The following is a 27,641-nucleotide window of genomic DNA, read 5'->3' on the forward strand; positions in this document are numbered from 1 at the left end:
AGCAGCCCAACTGTAACTCGGGAGTAGGTGGAAAAGTGAGATGTTGTCACCAGTGGACTTAGGTGGGAACACTGGGGGAGAGAGGGGGTGGGATGGGAAGATAGTCATCCCACCTGGCAAAGATCCACATATGTGCCTTTTTTTTGACAAAATCAAGCAAGTTCGCTTCTCCCTCCTTCCCACCTTCCTTTAAACCTGGCGACACTCCCTGTGTCTAAGCCCAGATGTTGGGGGCCGCTGCAGCCTTTCCAGTAACGAAGGCTCATGACATTCAGACGTGTCACAGGGACCTTCAGCGCCTGTGATGAATGACGCCATTCGTCAAGGTGACAGGGGCTGACGGCCAGAATGCACAATGTCTTTCCTTGTCAGTCTTCGCTCGCAAGCCACTGCTTTAGGATTGCTTGGCTGCTGATTTTTCTCCAAGGTATCTCAGTGTTTGTTCAGCAGGCCATTTTTACTGAAGTTACTGGAATGAGAGAATGAGATGTGCTGTAGCACTAAAAGGTACAACCGCTGTGCACACTCACACACAACCTCAACGGTTGAGTCCAGACCAGGAGACACGTACCCCTTTTCTGCACTGCAACTCATAGGCTTTGTTAATCTCTCCTATGAGAGTAAAACACAAAGCCATGAAGCTAGTATATTATAATTCCTTACACTTATATAGTGCTTTTCTGGACACTCCCCTCAAAATGCTTTACAGGTAATGGGGATCCCCTCCACCACCGCCAGTGTGCAGCCCCACCTGGCTGACATGACACCACACACCAGCTATCAGTGAGGAGGAGTAGAGTGATAAAGCCTACGGTGGTGATCTGTAAAGGCCAAGACACCAGGGTGACACCCCTACTCCTTTCAAGAAATGCTTTTTAATGACCACAGAGAGTCAGGGCATTGGTTTTACAACTCATCCTAAGTACAGCGACTTTTTACAGTATAGTAAAAAGTAGTGTTCCCGTCACCGTACTGGTGCATGAGGACCCACACAGACCGCAGGATGAGCGCCCCCTGCTGGTCCCACTAACACCTCTTCCAGCAGCAGCCTTAGCTTTCCCAGAGTCTCCCCTCCAGGTACTGGCCAGGCTCACACCTGCTGAGCTTCAGTGGGCTGTCAGCGGTGAGCTGCAGGGTGATTTTTAACCTTTGCATTTTCGATGTTCCTGTAGTTTTCCAGCTGGGGCTCCACCAGTCCGATTCTGTTTTGTTCGAATCTGTTTCTACCCACCGAATAAAAATAAACCTCTGTGGTGTGTCTGCACCAGCCAAAGATGGGAGCCTAGTTTCAAGCGTATTAAAACTTCCACCAAGAGCTGGGTTTACATTTAGTGCTTAAGCCTCTTTGGTTAATCACAGAGAGAGCACCGTCGGTGCTATCATTGGATTAGTTATATTTCACAATTTCAGATAAATGTGATACGAGGACGTAAAAGACGCGCAATTATCTTCTAAACCGATCAAATTAATTTGTCGTTTACAGTTCGGTTGCATCTTGTGGTAGATTCTTCACGCCACGTTAATTATAACTGCAGGAAATGCATTGAGACCACCAGATGCAAAAAAATAATAATCATTACGAGATCGATGTTGAAACGAAATTGTAACTCAGCGTGGACTAAATTCCAAATGTAAAAAAAAAGGATAGGTTACCTTCTTTGAATCCTAGAGCAAGTATTTCACACGTGACTCGGATCACCTCTGTTTATTCATTTACCGGACAGATCATGTAATGTTATAACCGGCAGGGTGCAGATTGCAGGCACGGCTAGAGTTTCACGTCGCTATTTTAAGTCGGTGGTGACAGAATTTATGATCTAATCGTTTTAACTGCTTGGGAGGGGTACGTATTTACCGAGCGTTAAGTGTTACCGTCCATTTTCCTGAATCATTTACGCGTGTTTTTTTAAAAAAAAAAAACAAAGACAGTGTCGCATATAGGGTAGAACTGGGTTTGCTTGCGTGTTTGGTAACGGAGTGATCACAGTTCATGTCAGCATGTTTTAAAATAGCAAAGAGTTTAAAAAAAAAAGGTTACGGCTGGTGACATCACATCACTAAGACGGACGGACGGGCGCCCCCTAGCGAGCACGGAGCATGAAAGCGCTTATGTGAAGGTGCTACTACCAGCAAGCCGGCGGCGAGAAGCGCGGAAGACGGGGAGAGAGAGACTAGAAACCCCCCCAAAGACCCGACAGAAGAGGCAAGACGAGAGGCAGAAGAGAGAGATACGGAGGGCAGGAAGCGTGAGAGAAAACCGAGGGGACTGGACTGCAGCTGCTCCTCCTGACCGGCGCCCGGAGACAGCCAGAGGCGAGCAGGACGCGTGTGCACCTGGCAAGCATGGAAGAGGAGCTCTACGGTCAGTGCCAGTACAGGAGCGCATCACTTTTTTTTACTTAACCATTGACAGCATTTTCAAGAAGGGGGATGCGGCCATGCATGTGGGCATTTAGTAGAGGAGAAAGCTGGTGGCGCTACGGGGGTTTGGAGGGGAAAGCCATCTGTGATAACCCGGAGGAAGCGAGGTCTCGCTGCAGCTGCACTGCGAGAGAGGTCAGGCTGGGTTGGTGCTGCTGCTGCTGCTCAGTACTACTGCTGTGGCGTGTAGCTGCCACGGAAACAAAACAATTATGTTACTCCCACCCATATAATCGGTCAGGGAGTAAAGTGTAACCAGGGGAGTCAAGGGTTTGATGGAAAAGCGGGTCGTCGCGACGTTTTTACTCGCTGAAGATGTAGCACTTCTGTGAGTTAGCGATAAACGAGATTGCTCGCTCGCCGCGAAGCGATTCCCGACATGGCAGTAACAAGTTTTTCTAACTTAGGCTACTGACGAGCTGTTCCGCTGACTTAACTAAAAGTTGAAACTTCCCTCGCCCCCCTCAATTATTGTTCTTATTGACTTTTGTTTCTAACAGACATATCTCTAAATAGGCGGAATTGTTAATAATTGTTTTTTTATTTTAATTTTTAACGTGTCAGTCGCAGGAGTTTCTCTCGTAGCGAGAGCAGTAATTCTAGCGAACAGCTAGGAAAAACCATGGCAGTAAATGGAAACCTGATCAAAAACCTCATGTCATCATATTGCGTTTTGTTTTAAAATAGAAAAAAAAAACCTTGTGGCATTTGGATACGTAGCAGATTATTAAGGAAAAAAATCACATGTGGTGAAGAGCAGAATGTGAAGTTTGTAGGGTATGAGGGCCAGGCATCCTGAAAACGGGAGTGTGATGCACAACAAGTTTGCTGATTGCTTAGATTCTTCATACAGTATTTATTATTCATTACTTTACTAAGTGCTTGATGCTCTGATGCGTAATGGATTCTTAAAGTGGTTTAGATAGGAGGAAGGTACAGTCCAGTAAGATATTATCTCATGAGACAAATGAGATAAAAGACCTCCATTCAGATCAAAGAGTAATTATAGTTTTCTAGCCTCATTATTCAAACATTCTGGATATCTGTAGAGCTGAATTGCAAATTTACTGTATATTATAAACGTTTTTGATTAAATAAGCACACATTTGATTGGAATGATTGATATTGTGTACTTACCAGCAGGACTCAGTAGAGATCCCACAAAAAATATGCTAGAAGCTTGTGTGCCATTAATAGTTTTCTTAAATGATCACCCTTGTGTTTTTGGAAGTATCATTGGCAACCAAAAAATGTATGCGGTTTGTTTTCTCTTCTTCAGAAAATCTTCTGTCATTCTGAAACCACAGCGTACACAACGGCCTGTCGGTAAATTAGTCAGCAAGAGGAAATGTGGAGCTTTGATTCAAATAGTGATTGCCAGGTGATAGTTATAAAGGTGATAGCTTTTCCTCTCCATGTTTGCTAATCTTTTGTATCTGTATCAAACGGTCAGACACTGCAACTCAAGTCAGAACCTCAGCAGTTAAGGCAGCTAGTTGCTGTAGCACAGAGAGCTCGACTCCTGAGGTTTGTTCATGGTCAGACTGCGTTTACCATGCAGACACAGGGCTGGAACTGGTTTTTAATCAACTCAGACCTGGAGATCTTTGAGTTACCATTAATGGACTGGCTCTTGTCCACCAAGTTTTTACCTGCTAGAGAGTTCTCCCATGGAATTCTAATAACAAACCGGAATCAATGTTCAGAAAATAGTCTTGTTGCCATTGGAGAAGACTGAGCCTTGAGTTCATTCTTTAGCTGTCTCCAATTACAAATCAATGTCGAGCCGAGCCTGCGGTGTTGCAAAAGTTTGAAAAATTTAGAATTCTAGCATTTATGTTGACAGACGTGGACACACAGGTATGACTAAATACAGAGCTATTACACTTATGTGTGGCCATAGGCACCAAATTACTCATGAGTTCAGTTTGCGTCCTCTCTGGTTCTGGTCTCACTCAACAGTCTTCCACCAGTGAGTCATTTCCCTCTCTTTCACCTTCACAGGCTCAGTATTCATGTACAGGATAGTCTGCAGCCTAAACATGCTGCTGTAGTTTTGAAATTACCAGCAGGGGGCGACTTGGGGTTTTCTCCTTTTCAACAGGATGATGATGATGATGATGATAATAATAATAATTGCTTACACTTATATAGCGCTTTTCTGGACACTCCACTCAAAGCGCTTTACGGGTAATGGGGACATCATCCAGCCCACCTGGATGATGTGACGGCAGCCATAGTGCGCCAGAACGCTCACCACACATCAGCTATTAGTGGGGAGGAGAGCAGAGTGATGAAGCCAGTTACCAATGATTGGTAAGGGCCAATGGGAAATTTGGCCAGACTCTTTTCGAGAAACGCCCTGGGATTTTTTAATGACCACAGAGAGTCAGGACCTCGGTTTATGTCTCATCCGAAGGACGGCGCCTGTTTACAGTATAGTGTCCCCGTCAGGACCCACATGGACCACAGGGTGAGCACCCCCTGCTGGCCCCACTAACACCTCTTCCAGCAGCAACCTTAGTTTTTCCCAGGAGGTCTCCCATCCAGGTACTGACCAGGCTCACACCTGCTTGGCTTCAGTGGGTTACCAGTTGTGAGTTGCAGGGTGATCACTGAGGACATCATTCCTTTCAGTAATGAGAACAAAATGAGACTATTGACTGAGCCTTTGCCCTCAAAACCTAAGAGCTGTGGTTCAATGTGGTGTGAAGGAGGTGAGGGAAGGAAGAGGCTGAATGGGTGAACTTGTGTGTGTGTGATCTTAGCAAATTGCTTAGCAAATTGCTTTGGTGAATTCTAACCAAATTGAGAAGGAGGGGTGAAGGCTTTTAAAATTGTGCCCACACTAGACAACATCAGTCGGTCTAGAGTTGTGGCCAAATTGAGCTGATGCCCAAGCATTGGTTTTCATTTAGAGAATAGCTACTGGCGAATAAAGAGAGAGGGGAGTGGACTTAAGGGAACAGGACATGTGGCAATGTTCCCTGACACAAGTGCTTTCGCTCTGTAAACATCAGCTTAATCCAAACGAACACGATGAAAATTGACCCAGAAACAATCACTGCAGTCTGCACAGAATGTACTGACGATGAAGCTGGAAGCTTGTTTTTTTGGGGGAGGGAAAAAAACAGATTACTGAATGAAATGCATCGCCTTCATAACTTTTTTGGGGCCGTTTTATCACTTTATGATTTTAATGATTAAAAAAAAATGTTTGTCAGCTCGGTCAGTGGTCTTTCGGTTCTCGACACTAGGCATACAACATGGGTGCAATAAGTTTGTTTTATACAGATTAATAAGTTCCAGCATGTGCTTTAATTAATTTTAAACAAGCTGGAGCAGTGGTTCCAGTGACAGGAATATGGGCAGAGCTGTGAGAGAGATCCTAGAATAGGGATTAATTTATGTAAATCTTGCAGGTAATTAACCAGAAAACTACAAGCTGAATTGTTTGGGCTTCAGTGTAGGATCTGCTTCCCAGGCTCAAAGCTCAGACCCGGTAAACAATGACTGTTTGCAAAGTAGCCAAAGAGAGGGTGTTTGCAGATGTGCTGTCTCATAGACTTTGGTCTTTTGCAACATGGAGAAGCAGAATGGGAAATGAATCAGGGATTGAGTTCAGGTGTTGTGTAACCCATTGAGCAACCAGAATGAAAGCACCACAATGGACAAAAAATCAGTATGTCTTTCTTTTAATTGGGAGCTGCATCTGAAATGGAGGTGACAGGCTGGCGATGCAAAACCTACATATTTTAGAAAAATTGCCCCCCTTTTTCCTCACACTGCAGGTCCCAGGTAGACCTTGGCAAGTGTTTAACAAAATGCTAAAGAAACTAGAAACTTATCTGAGACCACCTCTGATGGCAGAAGAGCACCTCTGTTGTTAGTACGTGCGCATTTCCACAGTCTTGCAGCTATGCATGGTAAAAGCTCAGACATGCCAAGTGTCTCTAAGGTCTGCACGTGAGCATGTAGTGCCTTTTGATCCTCTACTCTTTTTCAGAATATGCAGCCATGCAAAGTAAAAGTCTTGGGGACAGGATAAAGCCCTTGCATGCGATTAACCATCTCCACGTATCTCATCGTAGCAAAACTTACTGTATGCTGTGTAAAATTGGTTTTCAGAACACTCATTTTATATTATCCTTCCACTTACATAGTGCCATTCTGAACACACGACTCAAAGCACTTTACAGGTAATGGGGACTCCCCTCCACCACCACCACCACCACCACCACCAGTGTGCAGCCCCACCTGCATGATGAGCCAGTCCACTCACTACACACCAGCTACACCTCACTCTTGCCTCTGTAGAGGTGCTGGGTGCTCTCCCGCAGCGCGTCTGGGTAGCTCTGTGCAGCCCTTCAGACAGAGTGAGAAGCAGAGACGCTGACGGGTGTCTGTGGTGAGTGCGGTGAGAGCCGGCCGGCTGCAGGCAGGCTGTTTCTCATCTGTCTGAAACCAAGACTCACGGCTGAGCTCACCTTCATTAACCTTGCTTACCGCTGCTTTATTGCAGATGTGCTGCCTCCAGTCAGGGTGTGATTTTACAACTGGGCCAAAACACTCCAGGGAAATAACCAGAAACATCTCCCCCTTCCTCCGCTTTGTGCTTTTAAGAGCCAACCACTTTTCTTTGTGTGGCAGACCCAACTTGTGAGTGTTTACCACGCATGTTAGTGTGGAAGGTCCCTTAATGCAGTAAGAACTCCTGGAGACAAAGTGAGGGAAGTGTTGTTTCATTAAATACATCTCGCTCCTTTGCTCGTAACTCGTTTACCAGAGAGACCAGGAATGAGGGACAGCAGTTGAGAATGTAGGTAGCCGACCTGTCAACCAGCCCTCACAGAAAAGAGTAGGTGTCTTTTAAAGACGTTTATATTTGGTTTTGTACTTACTGGTGCCTAATACGGCATTCAGGATGAAAAATTCCAGAAGAGTCATATTTACAGACATAAAAAGCATTGAAGCTAAGTGAAGATTTCATGGGATGAAGCAAGATCAGATTGACTTATGCTTCCATTAAAGTGCAGATTAAGTCTGGGGCTTCAGCATTTTTAATAACTAAATCTGTGCTGCATCAGCATCTGCCTAAGTGCAGATACATCTAGAAATATGATTTTAGCTGCTGTCCTGATGGTACAACAAAGGCAGAAGCAATCGAAAGGGCTCAGCCGAGCTCCCAAAACACCACACTGATAAAGCAAGGCATAGTTCAGCGCTTTGTGAATTGATTGACTTGATAGTGAACTTAATAGTCGAATTCAGGCAGGAGGGTGGTACAGTGGTGAGCATTTCTGCTTTGCAGCACTGGGGCCCTGGGTATAATTCCTAGGGTGTTATCTGATTGTATGTTCTCCCTAATGTTTGTGTGCAGTTCCTCTGGCCTGTGACGGGTGCTGTGCAGGGCCTGGAGTGAGTGTTCGACAGGAGCAAGTTGAAGAAGTCTCAGTTCTGTATCAATGCCTGTCTTGGGACAGCACACCTCTGAGAGCTGAGGGATTCAGACAGAAGCATGCATTTAAAAAAAATCTTCTCACCAACTGTGCAGTTTGCAGAATTTTCTGATGCTCTGATAAGAATCTTTATCACTTAAGCGTACGGTGTTCTTTTGTCCTGGCACAGCTGATCACACAGGAGATGGAAAAAGTCCCCACACTTTTTGTGGCATTCAGAAAACAACGTGTGATTGTACTTTCACTTCCTTATTAATCTGCAGCTTTGTGACTTTTTTATTTAGGAATTCAAGTACAGTAAAGTAAGCCATGTATCACTTGTATGGCAAATTAAATACATGTAAATATATTTGCATAGTTTTCTTAATCTAATGTGTTTTTGTTGAACTACTTTCACTGTGCATTCATTTTCATTCTTGGGGGTTTTCCACCCCTGTAAGTTCAGTAATGCAATTGAAACCCATCTTCTTCTACAGGAACATGTCCAGGGACTTACTGTGCCCCAGCATGCAGAATTTGTTTGTCGGAAGACCAATTTATCATCACTTTTTCAGTTTCTAGGTTTTGTTTTTGTGTGTGGTGCAGTAAAGTAATAAATAATAATAATAAACTTTATTTTATATAGCGCCTTTAAAGGTGAATTCTCAAAGTGCTTTACAGGATGACAATAACAATAAATAAGAAGAATACAAAAATAAATAAATAAACAAGATAAGACACAATTACAATATACAGAGGAGACATGGTACTAGTGGTACTAAGAAAAGCAGAGGGGTGAAGCATGGAACCAGTTCAGTAAAGGCTTTTCTGTAGAAGAGGGTTTTGAGTCTGGATTTGAAGGAGTTTAGAGAAGGTGACTCTCTGATATCCTTGGGCAGAGAGTTCCAGAGCTTGGGGGCATAACAGGAGAAGGCCCTGTCACCGATACAATGTAGACGGGCTTGGGGGACAGTAAGGAGAGCAGAATTAGAAGAGCGAAGGTTGCGAGGTGGGGAGTAGGGCGATAATAGTTCAGACAGGTACTGAGGTGCCAAGCCATGCAGAGCCTTATAGGTGAGCATGAGGATTTTAAAGTCTACACAGAATTTGACAGGAAGCTAGTGCAAGGACTTCAGGATAGTACAGGGGGTATTTAAGATATCCTTTTAGTCTGAGCTATCTGTTCACTTGTAGAGGAATAGAGAGGTTCACGTGCAGGGTTTGTGAACTGCACGGAAACAGATGTAGTTTACACAGAGGCCACTAGGTTGTCCCTCAGACCACGAAATGACAGAAAACAGCTGCCACCTTCCTCTGTCCCTGATGTGAAGTGAGCATGTTTCTGAGAGATTGAGATGGATCTCAGAATCCTTTACTGAAAACTACAAACCTTGACCCTAACCTATCATTTATGAAATAAGGAATAACAATCGTTTTAAATTCAAGCTGTATTATATTAAATAAATATTGCATTTGATAGTCTTGTTTTGTGCTATATTTTGTAATGGAAAGGCAATCAACAGTAAACAGTAAACCCTTCAAAATAAACTTATTTAACAATCATGTTGTACCGTGTAATTAGACAGTGTTTTAGGTTGGATTCTCTTCCCTGATCACTCATACTCTGTTGTTTAATCCAAAGGCATCTGTGACACCTGTTCTAGTGTGGGTCTCATGACAGAGACAAAGCTGTGGCTGGTGTCTTTCTTTGGAATGTTTGAATGTTTACTGGTGACAGTTTTACAGTGTGCGTCCTTGTTCTCCCATCTGTGTGGAACCAGAAAATTGAATTATTGGTATTTTCAGTCAACTGGAAGGGATACTGTTGTGTGAACCCAAACTTGTATTCAAGTGAAGACACACCTGTAGAGGTCACAGGGTGGTGCGGCCCAGTCTTTGTCTTCTTGACCCTGATCGCTGCTGGTTTCCAGTACCCCTGAGCAGTGGGCTGTTTCCAGCTGCCAAGACACTGCGTATTTCAAGTTACTCTTGGTAGTTTTGAGGCTGTTGAACCTATTTGCAACTTTAATCAAGTATGCTTGCCCAACGCGGCTCCTCATCTCCAAGTCCTGGAGTTCAGATGTGGAAGAATAATTTGATGATTCCAAGATTTAGCCTTGTGTGTGTCATGAACACCTGTGCCAGGCGAAACTGTTTCCCTTGCTTTCTTTTAATGAGCACGAACCACACAAAACACCAGTTGCCAGTGGCAGGGTGACGCAGAGTAGTGACAGTTTAATTGTGTTTAAGGGCAGCTTAGATTACTGCTGTGTCTATAAATTTACCAGGCTGTAGCACAGTGATTCATTTATTGGGGAGCTGGAGAGGTTAATGTCTTTTCTGTTGCAAGTTTCCTAAGTCTTTTGATGCTACAGTGCCCTCGGTCCAAAACTGACCGGCTTTTACTGTGACTGTGCCCAGATCTCACCTCAGAGTTTGTCTCATTGAGGTGCCTGTGGTAAATGAATTTCATTTCAATTAGCATCAGCAGTGTAGGCTGTGTATGCAGTGTTTTGCAGGCTTGAATTGTGTTTGTGGCCTGCTGGTGGTCAGGCTGATCAAAATAGACTCTCTTTGTAAAAGCCAGTCACAAAGCAATGAAGGAGCATAGAAGCCAGCTTCCCAAAAATGAACCACACTTTGGTAATACACACCTTAATGGCTATCTCAGAAGAAGGTTGAAGTTGAAATCTTCTATTGCATTTCTTCGTTGAACTTCTGACATTGCCTAAGATAAAGCCTTTAACCTTAAACTGGTACCAGACATTTTTATAGCAAATACCTCAGGCAGGAAATTGCTGGCAAATTGTGTTCCACTCTACTGTGCATCTGCATTTGTTCTAAAAAATAGTGTGAAACAGTCTGGAACTGTGTGAAAATAAGTACTATGTTGTTGGTATTCTTTTTGTGTTGTTTGCAAGGCGTTCTGACTTGGCATTGAAGTCTTAAATGTTTATATGAGGCTTGCTAATCTTTCTTAAAGAGTTCCAGAGCTACTGCAGGGAAACTGTGTTGGGTCCAGAATGGATGTCAGAAAGCCTGGCGAGTAATCCTGATAATTAAATATTTTATGTGTGCTGAGTGTGTGAAGGGGGTTGTTACGTTGAGATTGAAGAGGTTGCATGTTTTTTATCAACCCTGCCTCTTGGTGTGAGAGAGAAATCTTCTGGTGTCTGGGGGCCTGTAGAGCAACATGCATCGGCCACTGACTGTAGAGGCTGGATTCAAAGTGTGGAAGAGCAGGCATGTAGCAGCAGCAGCCTTAAAACCCTGTAAAGGATTTCTAATAAGCAATTGGTTCATTTAAGGATTCAGTTCAGTGAAGAGCTCAGCCACAATGAAAACCAGCAGCTGTGTGGGTCCCATACACCAGGAGAGGAAACCCCCATCCTGGAGTGTAAGAATATATTCTTCTCGGAAAAATGGAGGGAATCTCTTATTTGACTGTTTTTGGTGCATGGAGCAGGTAAATTGGTTTCTTCACTTAAGTTTAAAATTGTAAGTCAGATTTCCAGTGCTGTGAGCACTGGAAATTTCCAGGTTTCCAGTGCTCACAGATTTCCAGGTCTTGTGAGCATACCAATCAGTAGGAGGTTCCTAATATTATGGCCAGTGAGTGCAAACTAAAGTAATATTACTCATTCAATAGGTTATGTGCTGTTAGTTTTAGACCATTAATGGTCAGCTCTGCTCCTCACGGGCTGCTGTGCAGCAGGGTTTATAAATCTCTCCACTTTCTTAACAACAAGGAGTGGCTCCAACTAGTACAATTAAGCAAAGAATGAGTTTAATTAGGAAGGAAAGCCAGAAGCCTTCTGTCTCTCTGGGACTGGGGTTGTACCCCCTTGTCTTGGGTTTCCGAATGTACAGACGTACAGTAAGGCTGCATTTTTAAAAGCTGCTAAAAGAAACTTGAGAAAATGGCAGTTTTTTCTTTTCGCTTTCAGTCAGAATCTTGCCTTCTGCTCCGTGTGTTTTAACTGGATCCTCTTGTGCCGGTAATTCATAATTCAGTAATTTAGTTATTCAGTCTTCCAGTACGGAAAGAAAAATGATACTCTGATGCACTTACTGTACATGGATGTTTGCTTAGTGGCCTAAACAGCTGTGGCTGGGCAGAATTGTCTGATTTAATAGTGCAGAGAAAATAATAAAGCCAGTCTGAGCCCTTTTAGTTGTGCTATTGTGGGGGAGTGTTGCCTTGCTGTCCAAGGCGCACTCACACACATTGATCAGGCCTTTGATAAAGGGCCGTAATTTTGCTCGCTGTTACATAACTGACATTTGCGGGGCATCTGTCTGGCTTGCTATATTTGGTGGAAGGCACAAGTCCCGGCGAATGTGACTGTGTCAGGAAACTGTGTGTTTGTGGTTTATCATCCTGACAACTGACTTTGAGGAATCAATGTAAAATAAGAACTGGAGGATGTGACTGAGATAGCGGGAATTCAAGGACTGTAGAAGAAACGTGTTGCACATCAGTGGCTTGTTGGCAAATGTGTGGCAACTGCAGGATGAGTCTGTATCCGAGGCATTTCTCATCTATCAACCTTCAAGCACCAAAAATGAAGCACTTCTTGTGAACTTTAATCTTTTGAACAGGACCGATTTCCGTCTCTAAAGCTGCTGCTGGCTTTGATCTCTTTCCGAAAAAAGCCCTTAATGTGCAATCAATATGTTTTTGGAGGAGGTTGGTTCAGGGTCAGGTCTGACTCTCAAGTTCCTTACCCGTCACCAAATTATTGAAACACAGTGAATGATGTGAGTCTGATTTTGAAACAGGGAGAATTACTAAAACGGCTGAGTTTACATAACATGGAATCTAGTTGCAGTATGATTAGCCAGCAGCCATATCACCCTGCAATTCACAGCATGCAGCCCACTGAAGCTCATCAGGTGGGTGTGAGCCCGGTCAGGATCTGGAGGGGAGACCTCCTGGGAAAGCTAAGGCTGCTGCTGGAAGAGGTGTTAGTGGGGCCAGCAGGGGGCCCTCATCATGTGCTCTGTGTGGGTCCTAATGCCCCAGTATAGTAATAGGGACACTATACTGTAAAAAAAAAGGTGCTGCCCTTCGGGTGAGATGTTAAACCAGGGTCCCAACTCTCTGAAATCCCAGGGCGTTTCTTGAAAAGAGTTGGGGTGTTACCTCAGCATCCTGGCCTAATGTTCCCCTGGCCTTTACCAATCATGGCCTCTGAATAACCCCCATCTCTGAACTGGCTTCATCACTCTGTTCTCCTCGCACTGAGAGCTGGTGTGTGGTGAACGTTCTGGTGCACTATGGCTGACATCACATCCTCCAGGTGGGGCTGCACACTGGCGCAGGTGGTAAAGCCCCTGTAAAGCGCTTTGAGTGGAGTGTCCAGAAAAACACTATATAAGTGTAAGCAATTATTATTGTAATGATTCTGAAACCGTACTCAAAATTAGCCAACAAAGCTTCATAAAATACCCCTGTGAGCAGGGATTTGGTGTGCTCCACAATGGGCTTCTTTTAGAGTGACTAAACCATGAGACTATGGATGTCCTTCCTACAGTGTACAAAGTGCTGATTAAGTGTGCGTCTCTCCCTTTTTCTGCTTTTGCAGTGTGGTTTGTTGTGTCTCTGTCCTGTGGTGGTCTACAGTGTGGTGTGCTAACTAAGCTGCGCTCGCATCCGCCTGTATTGTCTGTGCAGTGATTTTGTTGCTGTTCAGTCCGGGTTACATGCGGGTCTGTTCTTTTCACGCTGAGAAGCCCTGGAGTCACCCCGGTCCCCCAAGGAGCTCTGTCCGTGCCCATTAGACATGGGTGTCTTGTACAAGTTGGAATTGTCCAACATTTAACTCTTTAATCCCCTGTAATTGAGAAATATCCCGAATAAAATCACCCTGGCTAGCCACCACGACCCTCTTACTAACTGCAGAGCACTCGTTCCTCCGTGCTGTCCTATAAGACAAGCACTCGTTTCTCCTTTCAACAAACTATAAGTCCCACGGTGCCTTGCAGCCCTCAGCTGCCACTGGAGATTTTGTATGGCCCTTGCTCACCACACTATATTGTGTGTTTTTTGTTGTAATTCTGTAAAGTACTTTGAGTAGACACCTTTAAAGGTGCTATATAAAATAAAGTTTGTTGTTATTGTTATTGTTATTGTTATTATTATTATAATTATTGCTATAAGCTCATGGGCAACCTGACAGATCACATGGGTTGCAGGCAAGTCCACCCAATGCTGCCCAGTCTATTATATGTCATCTTCTTGGAGAATGCTGGTCATGGTTAAATTATACCATAGCCATGCTTGACATCATATCCATGTGCAGTGTCATAGCCAGTGATGTCATATCCATGTGCCGGGTCATAGCCAGTGATGTCATATCCATGTGCCGGGTCATAGCCAGTGATGTCCTAGACAGTGATATTTGGATTGGTGGGCCCAACCCAAACTCTGAACAAGTGCTTCTACTGCTAGAGCTACCCGTCATCAGGGTGAAGTGAAGCATTGATCATGATATTGCAGAATGCTGCTGCATGAGTCACCAGGGTTATAGTGCCAGGAATGATCAGTGGATACTTGAAGGTTATTCAGTTATTTTGTTGTGGCAAGTAACTGTGGTACAAACCGCTTCCTTTACTGTGTAAAGGCAGTTGTTTACTTCAGTGTTCCTCCCAGTAATTTGTACTTCCTACACACCCCAAGGACAAAATGTCAAGTGGCCCGACTGTCCCAGCTCAATTAGCTTGCGTTAGTGTTCCTGCGTGTGCACACGGATGGTTTCCCCCTTTTCATTTTATTCACCTCTGTGGTTTCTTTTTGCTGGAGATGGGATTAAACTCTGCTCCTGCCGCCCCCAGCTGCCGAGCTTTCCCCGACTTTCCGAAAACCTGATATAAATAAGCCCCTTCGAAAACTTCAAACGCGCACACCAGTTGACAAAAGAAAAGATCATGGAAAACAGCTCCTGAAAGCTGCTGTCAGAGGGGTTAATTTAATTTAGTCTCGTTTTCAATTTAAATTGAGCTGCTTTCTCTATTGGATGCCTTTTCAAGATCATCCCCTGCCATTTTAGCGATGGTGGCAGGGTGGGGCGTCCAGTATCGCCCATTTCCAGTATTGAACCTCTTTGGACGGTCAAAACTCGTTTTCCCCCCAGCGCCCCTGGGCTGTGAGCGGTGTGTGTTTTAGTGCCACTCTGGCTTCACAACCCCTCTGGTACTGGTAAGGGGGCCGGGGGAGGACAGGTGTGATGACTGTGATAGCGCTCAAGAAAGGCAGAAGGTAGCACTGGCCTTGGGAGGAGAAGGAAGAAGAGTTCAGCCCCCACCTGCTGAAGAGGCACAGGCTCTTGTCACTGTGTGTGTGTGTGTGTGTGTGTGTGTCTCTGGGGAGAGGCTTATCTACCTGTTTCCTTCTCCCTCCTTCAGACTTGCTGGCATGCTGGCCTGTGCCCTTGAAATTCCAGTAACTGCCACGTGCGATGCTTTGTGCTTTTTTGGGGGGCGGGGGGGCATAACTTTTAATTTGGATAAAAAGTGCCTGCCTCTGTCTTCCCATTGTGTGCCGGAGGCTGCAGAATTTCCCATCTCTCTTCCTCTCCGCGGCAGTGGAGACCCTTCATCATTCTGTGTGAGTTTATTTCATTACTGACTTTGACAGGCTGGTTTCTTTCTGTGATAACCGCCACGTCCTTATCACAGGGGGGTCGGAACTGTGTGTTGGATTGCGGAAATGGTGAGGTCTGTGGAAAACCTTCTTTCAGAACTGGGAGAGAAAGAGGGTACAGGTGTCCCAGTTCAGAGTCGTGGCTGTCAGGGGGGTTTCTTGCTCTCTCAGCCCTGGGTGAAGCAGGCTCCGCTTCACAGAGAGCGGAGAGCCGGCCGGGAATGAGCCCCTCCCTCCCGGGGCTGGGGGAGATGTGACCCCTCTGCCTCTGCTGCCGACAGGCCCTTCCTCTTCTCCCCCCGCGAGTCTGCGAGCCCTGCCCTTTCTGCTCCTCCGCTGACGCGCTGGTGTTCTGACGAGCCGCGGACATGAACAGTCTTACTGTGCACGAAAGGAGGGATGCACTGGGTGCAGTCCTGGGCTCTGGAATAGCGAGGGTGTTCCAGATGAATTCTGTAGTTTGTGTGAGTATTTACACATGCATACACAGCACATTTGTATATGTAGGGATGCGTGTCCCTACATATCCCTACAGGACCATGTCATAAAAGCTGTGCACACTTAAACTCAGCACGCATGAGAAGCAGATCCCCATGTATGTTCCGTTTCGCATTGGAGGGCACTATTTTATTTCAGAATAACTACTCTTTGTGTCTGCAATAGCTTGCGTTCATTTTTCTGGTGGACACCAGTGACCCTTTGTGTCAAAGTACGATGGACTGCTCCACAGCGCAGTTCCCATGATACAGGTCATGTATATAAGTATAGTCCATTGAGAAACATAGCACTCCACATGCAGACAAGGAGCACTGCAAAACGATGTGTGTCCTGACCATCTGTTCTTCAGATGACCAGCTGGAGGCGGCCAAGCTCTGGGCTGGCTTGACAGCTGATCAGTAGGAAGTGCGTTAGTACTCCCAGGACCATCAGTCTCAAAAGACTGATTAGAATCACAGGGCTTTTGTGCTGCCTTGGAGAGCTGCGCCTCTAAGGTCCTCTGCTACCATCTCTTGGATGCTAAATTAGTCCTAACAGGCTGTTAGTGTTAGCTAAGATGCTAGCTTTGAAAGGCTGAACTTCAGAAACTTGAAGATTCTTCAGGCAAGCAGAAAGTACAAGGATCCCTGACTTTATATGGACTTCTCTGCCAGGGCAGCAGTTTTACTGCCGACTTCTTCATTGACGTCTTTGCTGTCACCTGACGGTCACCTTAGTCAGGCTGTTCCCTTCCCTCTTGCTGTCTGGAAAGAGGAAGTTACCCGCCAGTGTCTGAGCTCAGGCAGGCCTGTCTTTCACACCAGAGCTGATTCTCACAGAGTTGCTCTTCCCGTTTCGTTATGTCAGTGCACTGAGGTGCAGGGGTGGCCTCAGCAGAGCAGGGAGGACGTTTAACATTGGAGGGGGGCTGAAGGGGGCTTTCTCATGTTGGGGAGGGCAAAATCATCATGGGGATGATTGGGAACGAATGAGGGCAGCTATGAGCTGGACACCAGAAATCTCAACCCTGGACCTTGGGTGTCCCAGTCTGCCAGAGTCTATAGGTAAAAGGCCCGGACCAATTAAACTGGTGGTGTGTTCAATTCAGTCATTTTTTAGATCAGCTGGAACTTAAGTTAGGATATCCTTCACACTTAAAGGACGAGTTTTCCCTTCATTGAAACATGACTTGCTTGGTTGATCAGTGTTCCTCATCTTTATTTAACAGGGTGATTGAGCGTGAAGTGTCGCAGTAACTGGCCTGGGGATCTCCAGAGTTGGAGACCCCGGTATACATAAAAATGCATTATGATAAGAGCAGGAAAAACCCTGGCACATTGAAAATGTTGGAAAATCCAAAAACGGACTGGAAAGCAGCTGCTTGTCAGGGAATTGAGGAAAGGGAAAGAATTCAGACCTACAAATCGAAACAAGGAGGTCTACATTGAAATTGGCCTTCATGTGCGAAGGCGTGCATGCCTGAGCGTTAATGAAGGGCGAATTCCTGTTACCATACAGGTTAGAATGAGGTGCATGTTTCATAGGTGGTCTAGGAGCTACCCAAGGAGAACTGTGGGGTTTCCTGGCAGTCTACAGCAACTGTAACCTCAGCTCTTCAGCATGCCTCTAGCTCCAGCAAGACCCCTGCCTCCCCCTGGGGCTGTGGATCACCTACAGAGGCTCCCTGGCCTCTGAATTGTAGCTTTTACAAATAGTGTAGTGCACCACAACACACTGGTCTGTTTTTCCAATGCATCACCTCTTTCAGCTTTTGCTTAAGTCACAATTTCCATATGTATATTTTTTAGCTGGGCTCTTTAATTTCAGAGTGCCAGGGAAGAATAACAGCCTTAGGGAGGGAGAGAAAGTGAACAGGCACTGTTTTTCCTCTGTGGGTGCTGGGGCTTTGGTTTTCTTTGAATTTGGAAGAAATCTTCTGTCTGCATCAGTATCTTTTATTTTTTAATTTTAGAATATTTTCTTTTTCCATCCCCCGAGGTCGAATCTCTTCCCTGCAGGCACATGTAAAATTAAAAAAAGTGTGAATTACCTGACGTCCTGGCATCAGGCTCCCAGAAGCTGTTTTTTTCTCTTTATTACTTATTTTTGTAGGGGGTGAATGGGGGGGGCTGGTTTTCTGTTTGTTGTTCTCAATGGTTGGCAAATCTTTAGCATTCTTTGGAAACTTTTTTTTTAATGGTGTTAAAAACTGAAAGAGGCCACATATTAGTCTTTATCGTTTGTACAGTGAGAGCCTCGAGTTCTCTCAGCAATGGAAAGACCTGATAAGCCTCTCTCTCAGGATGTATACACATAGTACGTGGGTGTCCGTGTGTGAGCCGTGTGTGTGTGAGCCATGTGTGAGTGAGCCGTGTGTGAGTGAGCCGTGTGTGTGTGAGCCGTGTGTGTGTGAGCCGTGTGTGTGTGAGCCGTGTGTGTGTGAGCCGTGTGTGAGTGAGCCGTGTGTGAGTGAGCCGTGTGTGAGTGAGCCGTGTGTGAGTGAGCCGTGTGTGAGTGAGCCGTGTGTGTGTGTGTGTGTGTGGAGGGGCTCCATACGTGTCATAGATGTCTGCACGTGTGTGTGCGTGCCTATGAATCACTTCATTCTTTACAGAAATGGCAAATTCTCATACAGGAACCTTTATAATTTATGTAACACTGTTGCCATGCAACAGCGTGGACTTGATGCAGTACATAAAGACTTAATAAGGCAAAAGCGCGGGTAGGGCTGTGCATTGCCAAACGGAGAGAAAGAAGGCTTGGAAAAGACGATGGCAGCGCAGTAAATCCGGGGTGGGAAGGAGGGATAGGCATCTTGCGGAAATAACGAGGGCGTGACAGAGCTGTAGGCTCTGGGCCGTGTCACTGGGGGAGCAGGAACGAGGCCAACATGGAGACAGCGAGCTCGGTTGACCGGGCAGAGGGAAACTGCGTTTGACCCAAGCTGTCGTATCATTTTAAACTGTGCTTGCTGCCTTTGCCCTCTTCTGTTACGCGCTGGCCTCTGGCTGGGTAACCGTGCCACCCTCACCGCAGCGGTTGTGGAGTGGATCCGTTTTAACGGCTGCAAGTTCTCCTCTGAAGGCGGGGTGGGGGTAATCGGCATTTGGAAGGAAGGAAGTGGGAAGAATGGAAAAACGGGGAGATAAAGGGGAAAGACAGAGCAGGCTGTGGAGAGCAAAGGTTTTTCTCAAGTCAGCATTCGCTTTAATTCAACAGAATCGGTTGCAGCATGGGATCTTACATGGGTAAAATGCCCCCCAGCATACCACAGTGCATCGTTCTTAGGCAGGGATCTCCGATCTTGGTCCTTGAAAGCCTTCTTGTGCACAGATTTCTTTGCAACCATCATTTGACAACACCAATCAGCTCACGATTAGCTTAATGGGACCAATTTAGCAACAACCCTAGCTTTTTTAGCTACTAGTGCTTTAATTGCCCCCTAGAAAACTTTCAGACACAGCAGTCCTCCGAGACCAGGATTGTACAGCCTGAGGGGCAAGCAGGGAAAGTGACCAACCTCACTGCAGGTGCTTGCTGAGCTGGGAATAACTGTGGAAGAGCCGGAGAGCAGGAATGGGGAGCGGACTGGAGTTACAGACATTTTGGAGTGATTAGGAAGTTTGTAAGGGATAAGACTAAAAGGTTCTGCCTTGGCAAAACTGGGAATCCATTAGATATGGTCTGACAAAGTGTGTCCGTTTTGCAGTGCATTATCGGTGACCCATTATCTTCATGGGATTCAAGCTCCCAATAATAATAACCAGAGGAGAACTGGACATGATGAGTGAGGATTAGAGGTCACCAGATTTTGATCACTAATGATAATAATATAGTCTTCAATTTCATCAGACCTGCGGCTCGGTGAATCTTATAGTAATGTTGAGCCTGTGCTACAGTGTTCAGTTCAGAAGCTGTGTTATAGAATACTCTGTACACAGTAGCTAAGCAAGTAAGCTTCAGATAGAGAAAGCTGACTGCAAAGGGAGAGCTAGAGATGGGTTTGGGCAATTCCAGCGCTGCACGGTGTGTTAGGTATCCCTTTCGTTGGAACACCTCAGGAATGAACGACATTCAATCATAAAATCTTCGGTTGTGCTTAATGGGGGGGACAGTCTTTCCTGAGTGCACTGTCAGGAGAATGAAGTGTTTTGCGCGCTCATGGGCGTGCTGCAGTCGGTGGTGTAAACCTGAGTGGGCAGCAGGAGAACAGGCTGAGACGCTGAAGGTACACTTAAGGCTGCGATGAAAAGCTCTCTTCAGAAAGGGGTGGACGTCTTTGGAAAGGCTGCAGCACGTTGCTCGTGTAAGCAGGGTGAGGGGCTGATTTTACAGCAGATGAAAGCAAGTGTTTTGAGAGGTCACGAGTGTGGGCTGTTTTGGGACTGGCTCAAGTAATGGCCTCAATAGAACAGAATTCCCCACCTCCCCCCAGACAACACAGAGGAAAACTGCACTGTGAGATGCATGAACATGAACAATGTTCTGGGCTCGGGGTTCCAGACCCAGGGGGTCGTGGGTTCGAATCCCAGGTGAGACACCGCTGTTGTACCCTTGAGCGCTGTGCTTCAGTCGGATCCCTCCAGTAAAACACCCGGCTGCATGAATGAGCTCTCCCCAGCCCGTCATTGTAAGTAAGACTGTGTTCTCAAGCAGCGACGCAGCAAGTTAAATAAAGGATTAACAAAATGCCAAGAAAAAAGGATTCTGAATCGATTCTGTTACAGGGTTGAGTAGCTCTGGGGCTTCTGCAGACTTAGCAGAAAAAAAATGTAAATATTGTATTTTGAAAAGATGTTCTTCTGAATGGAAAATGCAGTAGCTGGAGGCCACATTGTGAGATGCGACTGGCAATGGTCCCCCTCTATTGCTGCTTCCCAATGCCTGTGTGGGCACGCGTGTGTTTGAGTGGGTGTATGAATGCGAGGGTCAGTGTGTCTGTGAGGATGCATGTATATATGTGTATGCATATGCTGTGCTGTGGCTGAACCCACTTTCCCAACTCTGTCACGCTTTGATACAGCAGCAGTCTTGACAGAGTAACAGCTCACAGCGCTGAGGTGTTGCTGAGGGGTTTGCATCTTGCAAACCCATGTTTATATACCGAGTCTGGGGAGGGTGCGTGTGTATGTGTGTAATCTGTTAGGTCTCTAAGAATATCTCACAGTTACTGTGCAAACCAATGAGAGAGAGAGAGGCAGGCACAGAGAGAGAGAGGGGAAGACGGAGCTGAGAGTAGTGCTGTCAGAGCAGAGAGAGCGAGAGTACAGCAGAGGAGAGGTGGAATTATTTGGGGAGCGGATTAAGGGATTCGTGAAGCAGCCGCAGTAGCAGGCGAACTCTGCGAAATTAATAAATGGACTGGAAGTCCTCAGGGCTGGGGATCTTCAGCAGGCAGGCGGTCTCGGGAAGTTCCCCTGTTTTTAAAAAACAAATCTGAGTCTGAACAGAAAACGGGCATCTGAAAAGGGTCTTGCTTTGGGGCTGGAGCCATGGGGACGGTGAGCGAACTATGTGCCTCCAGTTTCCAAGCTTTCCTCTGTCCGAGCATCCACGCACCCCAGCCAGGTGAGTACCGGCTCCCGAGACGGACCCTCCGGAGACTGGAAAACGTGTGATTTGCTTGCACGCCTCGTAGTTTTTCTGGCGCCTGTGTTGCGTTGTAATAGGCAGTTGTGAAGAAGATCCACAGTTAGGTCTCTGGCTCTGCCTCGCTTGCAGAAAACTGAAGTGAGCTGTTGTTTCAAAGAGTTCAAGGAGGTCTGTGGAAAGTTTTTATTTGTGACTGGCTTGTTGGGAAACCTTTTTAGTGATTTAAAGACTCACAGGTTATCTTCCCACAAGGCAGCAGCTGGGAACAAGCTGACATTATTCTTGCTTTAGATCAGAAAGTTTCTCATGATCGGTCTTCCAGATACCACGGAGTCATTTGCTTGACCCTCTCTGGTGTTTTATCTGTGAATCTGGATCTGTTACAGTGTGTGCTGTCGGTGCTTCTCTGAGGTGGAAAGATTGTACTTTCAGGTGGCAAAGAGTTTCCATATGGTGTGCTGCGTGAGGTCACTGCCGAGTGTTTCTCATGCAGACCTTCTCCGAGGCTCTCCAGAGGTTCTACATGCATTTGTGCTGCCTGGTTTTAGTTTTAATATGCGATATCCTCTTCTGAAGAGCTTGGTTCTGCTTTCACAGCGTTGCTCAGAATCGGTGGAAGTCAGTGGGCAGCCTCAGGCGTTGTCTGCTCGCAGGCTTAGTTGCGTTTACCCGACTGCCAGAAAAATCCAGCAAGTTGGTTATGCTGGTTTGGTTTAGTTCTCTTTCATTCACCTGTTGCTGAGCTGGTGACTGGTCTGTGATGGTCATGATGATTTATTATCTGTTATTGCATTTGTCTTGCATTCCCTGCTTAAAATCAGCAGGGGTTTAAAGGGTACTTAATTTGAAATGGCATCATTGTGTGTTTCTGTGGCTGATGTTTTTTGGTTTGGAGTGCATTTTAAGAAAGAGTCCCAGGTCTCTCTCTCTCTCCTCAACCCCTGTCCCTCCTGTAGCTCAGATGACCTGACAAATCAGGAATTCTGCCTTTCACAATTGACACGGAACGAGTATCTCAAAACAGGTCGTTATCGCCACGTTCCATCAGCCAGGCAAATCACCAGGAAGACATGGTGCTGGGAATAGAGAAGGTCTGATTCCAACACCCATTAGCCAGGAACTGCTGTGTGCCCATCCTCAGTGTCTTCTGGAGGTGTTGGTTTGACCATAGTGCTATCAATTTTGAAAAGAGACACTGAAGCGGTCTTTGTAGGGCTGATTGCTGTTCTGTGTTCATTAAGAATATGTACTGAATCTGAATGAAAAAATTTGTAGTTGCACAATGACGGGTTGCACTCGCAAGACACTTTTCCTGTCATTAATGTGGAACACGATAGCTGTGTTCTGTTTTTCTGCTGCGTCAGGTGTTGAGAAATCTGAGTTCTATGCCACCCTGCAAATTGAGGTTGTTTCAACACTGAAGACGCGCTCAATAGCAGCCAGACCCAGCCAGACAAGACCAGAGGGAGTTTCCCAGAATGCTGTGGGAGAGTTTAGTGCCCACTCTGTGTAGTTCCAGCCCCTTTGCTCCTCCTAAGCACCACCTGTCTTATAGCGCTTTCATTCTGAATGTGCAGATGATCTGGTGTTGCTGCACCCTTAAATCATAGTAATCAAGAAAAACCATCCCTAATCTAGTGGAGAAAAAAAGCTTGCACGTTTGTTACATTGCCTAGCAAATGGAACATTCAGGGGTTTGCAAAATGAAATGCTGAGCTTAATGTAAAAAGATTTGCAAGTGATGTTTTTCCAGTTAAGATACAGTCAACCGCAGTTCGTCGTCAGTTTTTGAGCAGACTCTCTGTAGCACAGCAGAAAAATCAGGCTGGAGGTTCTAGTGACGCAGAAGAGAGACTTTGTCGCTGACGTGTGTCTACGGCCAGCAGCTTTTGGAGTGTTTTAGCGTGAGTGCAGTTTGAGGAGCGGGGTGCTAGGTGGCAAGGGTGGGCCTGAGTGCCACAGTGGAGGAGGACGGGCTTTGATGTTCAGAGCCGTTATATAACTGCAGCTTTCGCCATGAATAATGGAGGGACTCCGGAGAGAGGGAGCCCTGGCCTCTGAGTGCTTTGACAAGGAGCTGCGTGACAACGGCGGGCGAAGTGGTGCTGGTTCCCAGCTTCGCTCCAGAGAAACTGTAACTCCTTCCTTCCCTGGGCTGAGCCGGGGACAGCGAGGGAACCTCAGCCGTGCTCCTAACCTCTGGGTTGGAAGCCCCAAGCCGTTAAAGGAAATTCCAGGTGTGAAGAAGCGCGACAGCCAAAACATTGGGGTTTTTCCTTCTTTTCAGCGAGCAAACAACCTTTACTTGTTGCTTTGTGGACTAGATTAGACCTGTTGGTACAGTAAAGGTCTGACATGAGCATGTGCCTTTTCCTTAGTGCTTCTCTGTGTGAAATTTGCCCCCAGTGGATTCTGCAGGGCAGGTTCCTGTATGGCCTTGGCTTCGCCCTACAAACACCTCACAATGACATTGCTTCACTGCACTTTGCCTTCACGCTGTCTTCTGTCTCCTGCTTTTACCGCGCCCTCTCTGTCCTTCATTTTCACACCCTATTCAGCTTTCACAAAACGATATCAACGTCCGCCATCACAGAAGGTTCATAAAATTAAATAAAGGGATTCATTGCATTTATATAGCTCTTTTCTGGAGACTCCACTCAAAGCGTTTCACAGTTAATGAGGACTGCCCTTAAAGGCCAATGGGAAATTTGGGCAGGACACCCTTAACACCCTTATTCTTTTCAAGAAACTCCCTGGGATTTTTAATGACCACCGAGAGTACGGGCTTCAGTTTTACATCTCATCCAAAGGACAGCACCTTTTCACAGTATAGTGTCCCCGTCACTATACTGGAGCATTAGGACCCACACAGACAGTCGGGTGAGCGCCCCCTGCTGGTCCCACTAACACCTCTTCCTGCAGCAACCTGAGCTTTCCCATGAGTCCCCCATTCAGGTACTGGCCAGGCTCACACCTGCTGAGCTCCAGTGGGATACCGGTTGTGAGTTGTGGGATTATGTAGTTGCTGGCTCATGAGTGCTTCCTAAGAAAGGTGAATTCTGATACAACGAAGAGAGCAAAGTCTCCTGGCCCAGCGTGGCAGGCTCTGTTTCCCCTCTGGGCCGGTCCTATTAAATGACTTCCTCGCCTGCCGCTCTTCTGTAACGGAGGTCGTGAGCAAACGCCCTAGTTGACTTCACGCCAAGGAAAATCCCAGTAAACACAAGAGAGGCATGCGGAGGGGGGCCACGAAGGACAGAACCGGCAGCTCTTTTCATATATTAATGTGGGTGCCGGCGTGCTGAAGAAGAGTGGCCCATCCTCGCTCCGCTAAGCCCTTTATTTCCACACAGGCGAGGACGGGAGCGTGGCTAATTCCATCAGAGAGCAGACGGCTGGCGGTGCTGCAGCTGAAATTGCAACTCGCTCGCCAGTTTCCCCCGGCGGGAAAGAGCTGCCCTGAACTGTGCCCCCTTTCCCCTGCCCTCTTTCACCTTTCCAGAAAACCCCCTCCCCTCAAGGAACCAAAAACCCCAGCCCAGATATCAGCTACAGCCTCAGTACCATTTCCTGTCCTGCTGAACACAGCCCAGTCTCCGAGGTGCTGTACAGCCTGCTTTTCACGAGCTTCTCTGGTAGAGAGTCTTTTGTCGCCTTGTTTTTTTGTGTCTGTAGTCCTACTACTGATACAGCAGTCTAACAGGGGCCAGACACAGATCTCAGAAGCGCTTTGAAACTGCGGTATCATTACCAGCAGAGTGATGGGGGCTTGTAAGAGAGTTATAAATTCTCATCACCGTTTAATCTTTGCAGTGTCAGGTTTCTGGTTATTTTTGGATGCTGGTGGCAGTGGGTCAGCATAGCATTCGTATGGGTAGCTGGAGATTTAACCTGATTTTCAGCAGTCAACCCCCATGACAGAACCAAGTGTGTCACATTTGCATGGCAGCTTTTTTTGGAAAGCCTTTAAGGTTTAATGAGTTTTTCTGAAGTTGACTGATTCCTGACACCCAGGGCTGGTGTGTTGCAGCCTCAATCTGGGAGGGAGGGGAGCAGGATCCACTGGGTTCTGCAGACCTGCCAGGCTGGGCACACCTGTAGGCCTGGCACTCCTGCAGAGACCAGCTGAGGGAGGGGCCGCGTGAAGCCATACACCATTGCTTCACAGAGAGGCTGTGTCTTACACAGTGACACCAAAGCACAGATGACAACGCCATCGGTGCTTTTCAAAGTGCGGGGGAAGGATCTCTAACAACTGATGTTCAGTCATGGTTCTGAAATACAAAAAGGAGGAAAGAGGCTTCCTGCTGGCTTTGAGCGCAAGGCCAGCCTGGGCAGGATGTGCTGTTAAGTGGGAGAGAGACAGAGAGCCTGGAGCACAAAGCTGCAGGCTGGAAGTGGAAGGTTAGCTTTTCAATTGCTTCCAGCTCCTTTCTGATTCGAGGGCCCTGACAGCCACACGGCTGGCCCCGCTGCAGCCTGATTACTTATGGTAATGAAGGAGGGGATAATGATTTCAACTGGGGACGGAAGGCACATGGGCTTTAGTCATGTTCCCTTTCATCTGCAGTCAGACGGCCTGCCACTCAAACTGGCATCTTCGCCTTCCTCTCCTCGCGCCCGCGTCCACACAGCTTCACCCAGCCGGTCTTTCGCAATGCCAGCCTGGCAGTTGGTCCCGATTGTATTTTTTTTCTTGCTTTAAATTGGGTTTCTAGTTCTTCTCGTTTTTCAGTTCCCGGTGTCTCTGTTTATGTAACATGCCTGTCCAATTATCTTAGTGACAATTACTGTGTGCCCTAATTTGTACTACTTGACAGAATATGGCAGTCTTGTCTTTGTATCATTTTAAAATGGAGAATTAAAATTTCCTCCTGTTTCGGTGTGTAATTATAGACTACAGAGTGCAGAAATGACAGCTTCTCTACTGTGTGCAGCCTCTGTCATACTGTAAATCCTCCAAATGTGGATTTCTCATGTTCTGTTGAGTTTTTAAATTTGTCTTAATTTGCGCTCAAAAATGTCGTTTTTTGCTGTTGTCTACATATCCGATGAATTATAGCTTTTGGGGATATGGGGCGAAGACAAATCTTACGATTGACCAGACATTGCGCGGTACATTTCTTATGCTAAAACAACGATGGTTTTGCAGACAGGCTTGTCGTTTTTCCTGAAAAAGAAATGGGAAAAAACCCTCGACATGTTTCATTTTTCATTTGGGTGCTGATTGAGAGGTTTTGCTTCTGTTCAGAACAGCAAACAGCTGGAGCGAAAGAAGAACTGGTCAGGTCAAATGAAAACAAGACTGCAGCATCAACGTTTCAGACGCCCGCTGAGCACACAGTCTTGAAAGTTGCTGCCTGAACTATATTCACCGTGTGCAGAACCTCAAAGCACAGTGCATACGTCAGCTCGCCATCTCTGAAGACAGGGCTGTGACCTTGAACTGCACTCATGTTCCTTTGTGGGACAGTAACCTTTGATCTAACACCGAGACAAGCAACGGTTACTTTGCCCTGCATAGACTTAGAATCGCTTCTGTAAATGTAAATTCATAACCAACATGAAATGCTGCTGAAGCAGGATGAAATCGAGTTCCTTTTTCAAGTCAGGCCACTCAGATACTGGGCCTTCCTTGCTTTCTCTGGTTCTTTGTGTCAGTTGTGCTTGTTTGACTTTGCTGTACAGCGTTTTAATATTTAATAGCTTAAAAGCTTTTGCCCTGAAGAGTGAGGAGAGGAAAAATAAATGCGCACACCTGCCTGTCTCTGGTTCAAAGCCAGCAGAGCTCCTGATTGCTCCTTGCATGAAAAACAAAAGAGCCCTTATTTTCAGTGTGGAACGTCATTCACCTGACTCCCACACTGCCAGCCCCCCTCCTCGACTCCGCAGTCTGAGGCCTCATTACTCTTCACACAATACGCTCGCTGTACTTCTACCTCTGCTAATAGCCGTTTAAGGATGGTACTTTTAATTTAAACTTTGCTTAAACCTTATTTTAAAAATGCATTGCAGTGACAGCTGGGCTATGGTAACTTTTCTTAGTTGGACTCAAATCTCTGTGCAAA

At 46.2% G+C, this 27,641-nt stretch overlaps 1 protein-coding gene across 2 annotated transcripts in view; it reads left to right on the forward strand.

The window, feature by feature from the left end:
- Nucleotides 1–1,870: 1,870 nt before the first annotated feature.
- The window catches only part of LOC102689330 (cytohesin-1), a 100,937-nt gene continuing 75,166 nt past the window's right edge, over nucleotides 1,871–27,641 (forward strand). The window contains exon 1 of one of the 2 annotated variants that reach the window (XM_015356309.2): nucleotides 1,871–2,362. In XM_015356309.2, the coding sequence (XP_015211795.1) occupies nucleotides 2,344–2,362 (19 nt within the window). In that variant the 5' untranslated portion in view covers nucleotides 1,871–2,343. Of the gene's footprint in view, nucleotides 2,363–21,230; nucleotides 21,550–27,641 lie in introns of those variants that run through there. The other variant, XM_015356307.2, reaches the window with a different exon arrangement.

This window comes from Lepisosteus oculatus, chromosome 9, assembly GCF_040954835.1.
Source record: "Lepisosteus oculatus isolate fLepOcu1 chromosome 9, fLepOcu1.hap2, whole genome shotgun sequence".
NCBI classification, from domain to species: Eukaryota; Metazoa; Chordata; class Actinopteri; order Semionotiformes; family Lepisosteidae; genus Lepisosteus; species Lepisosteus oculatus.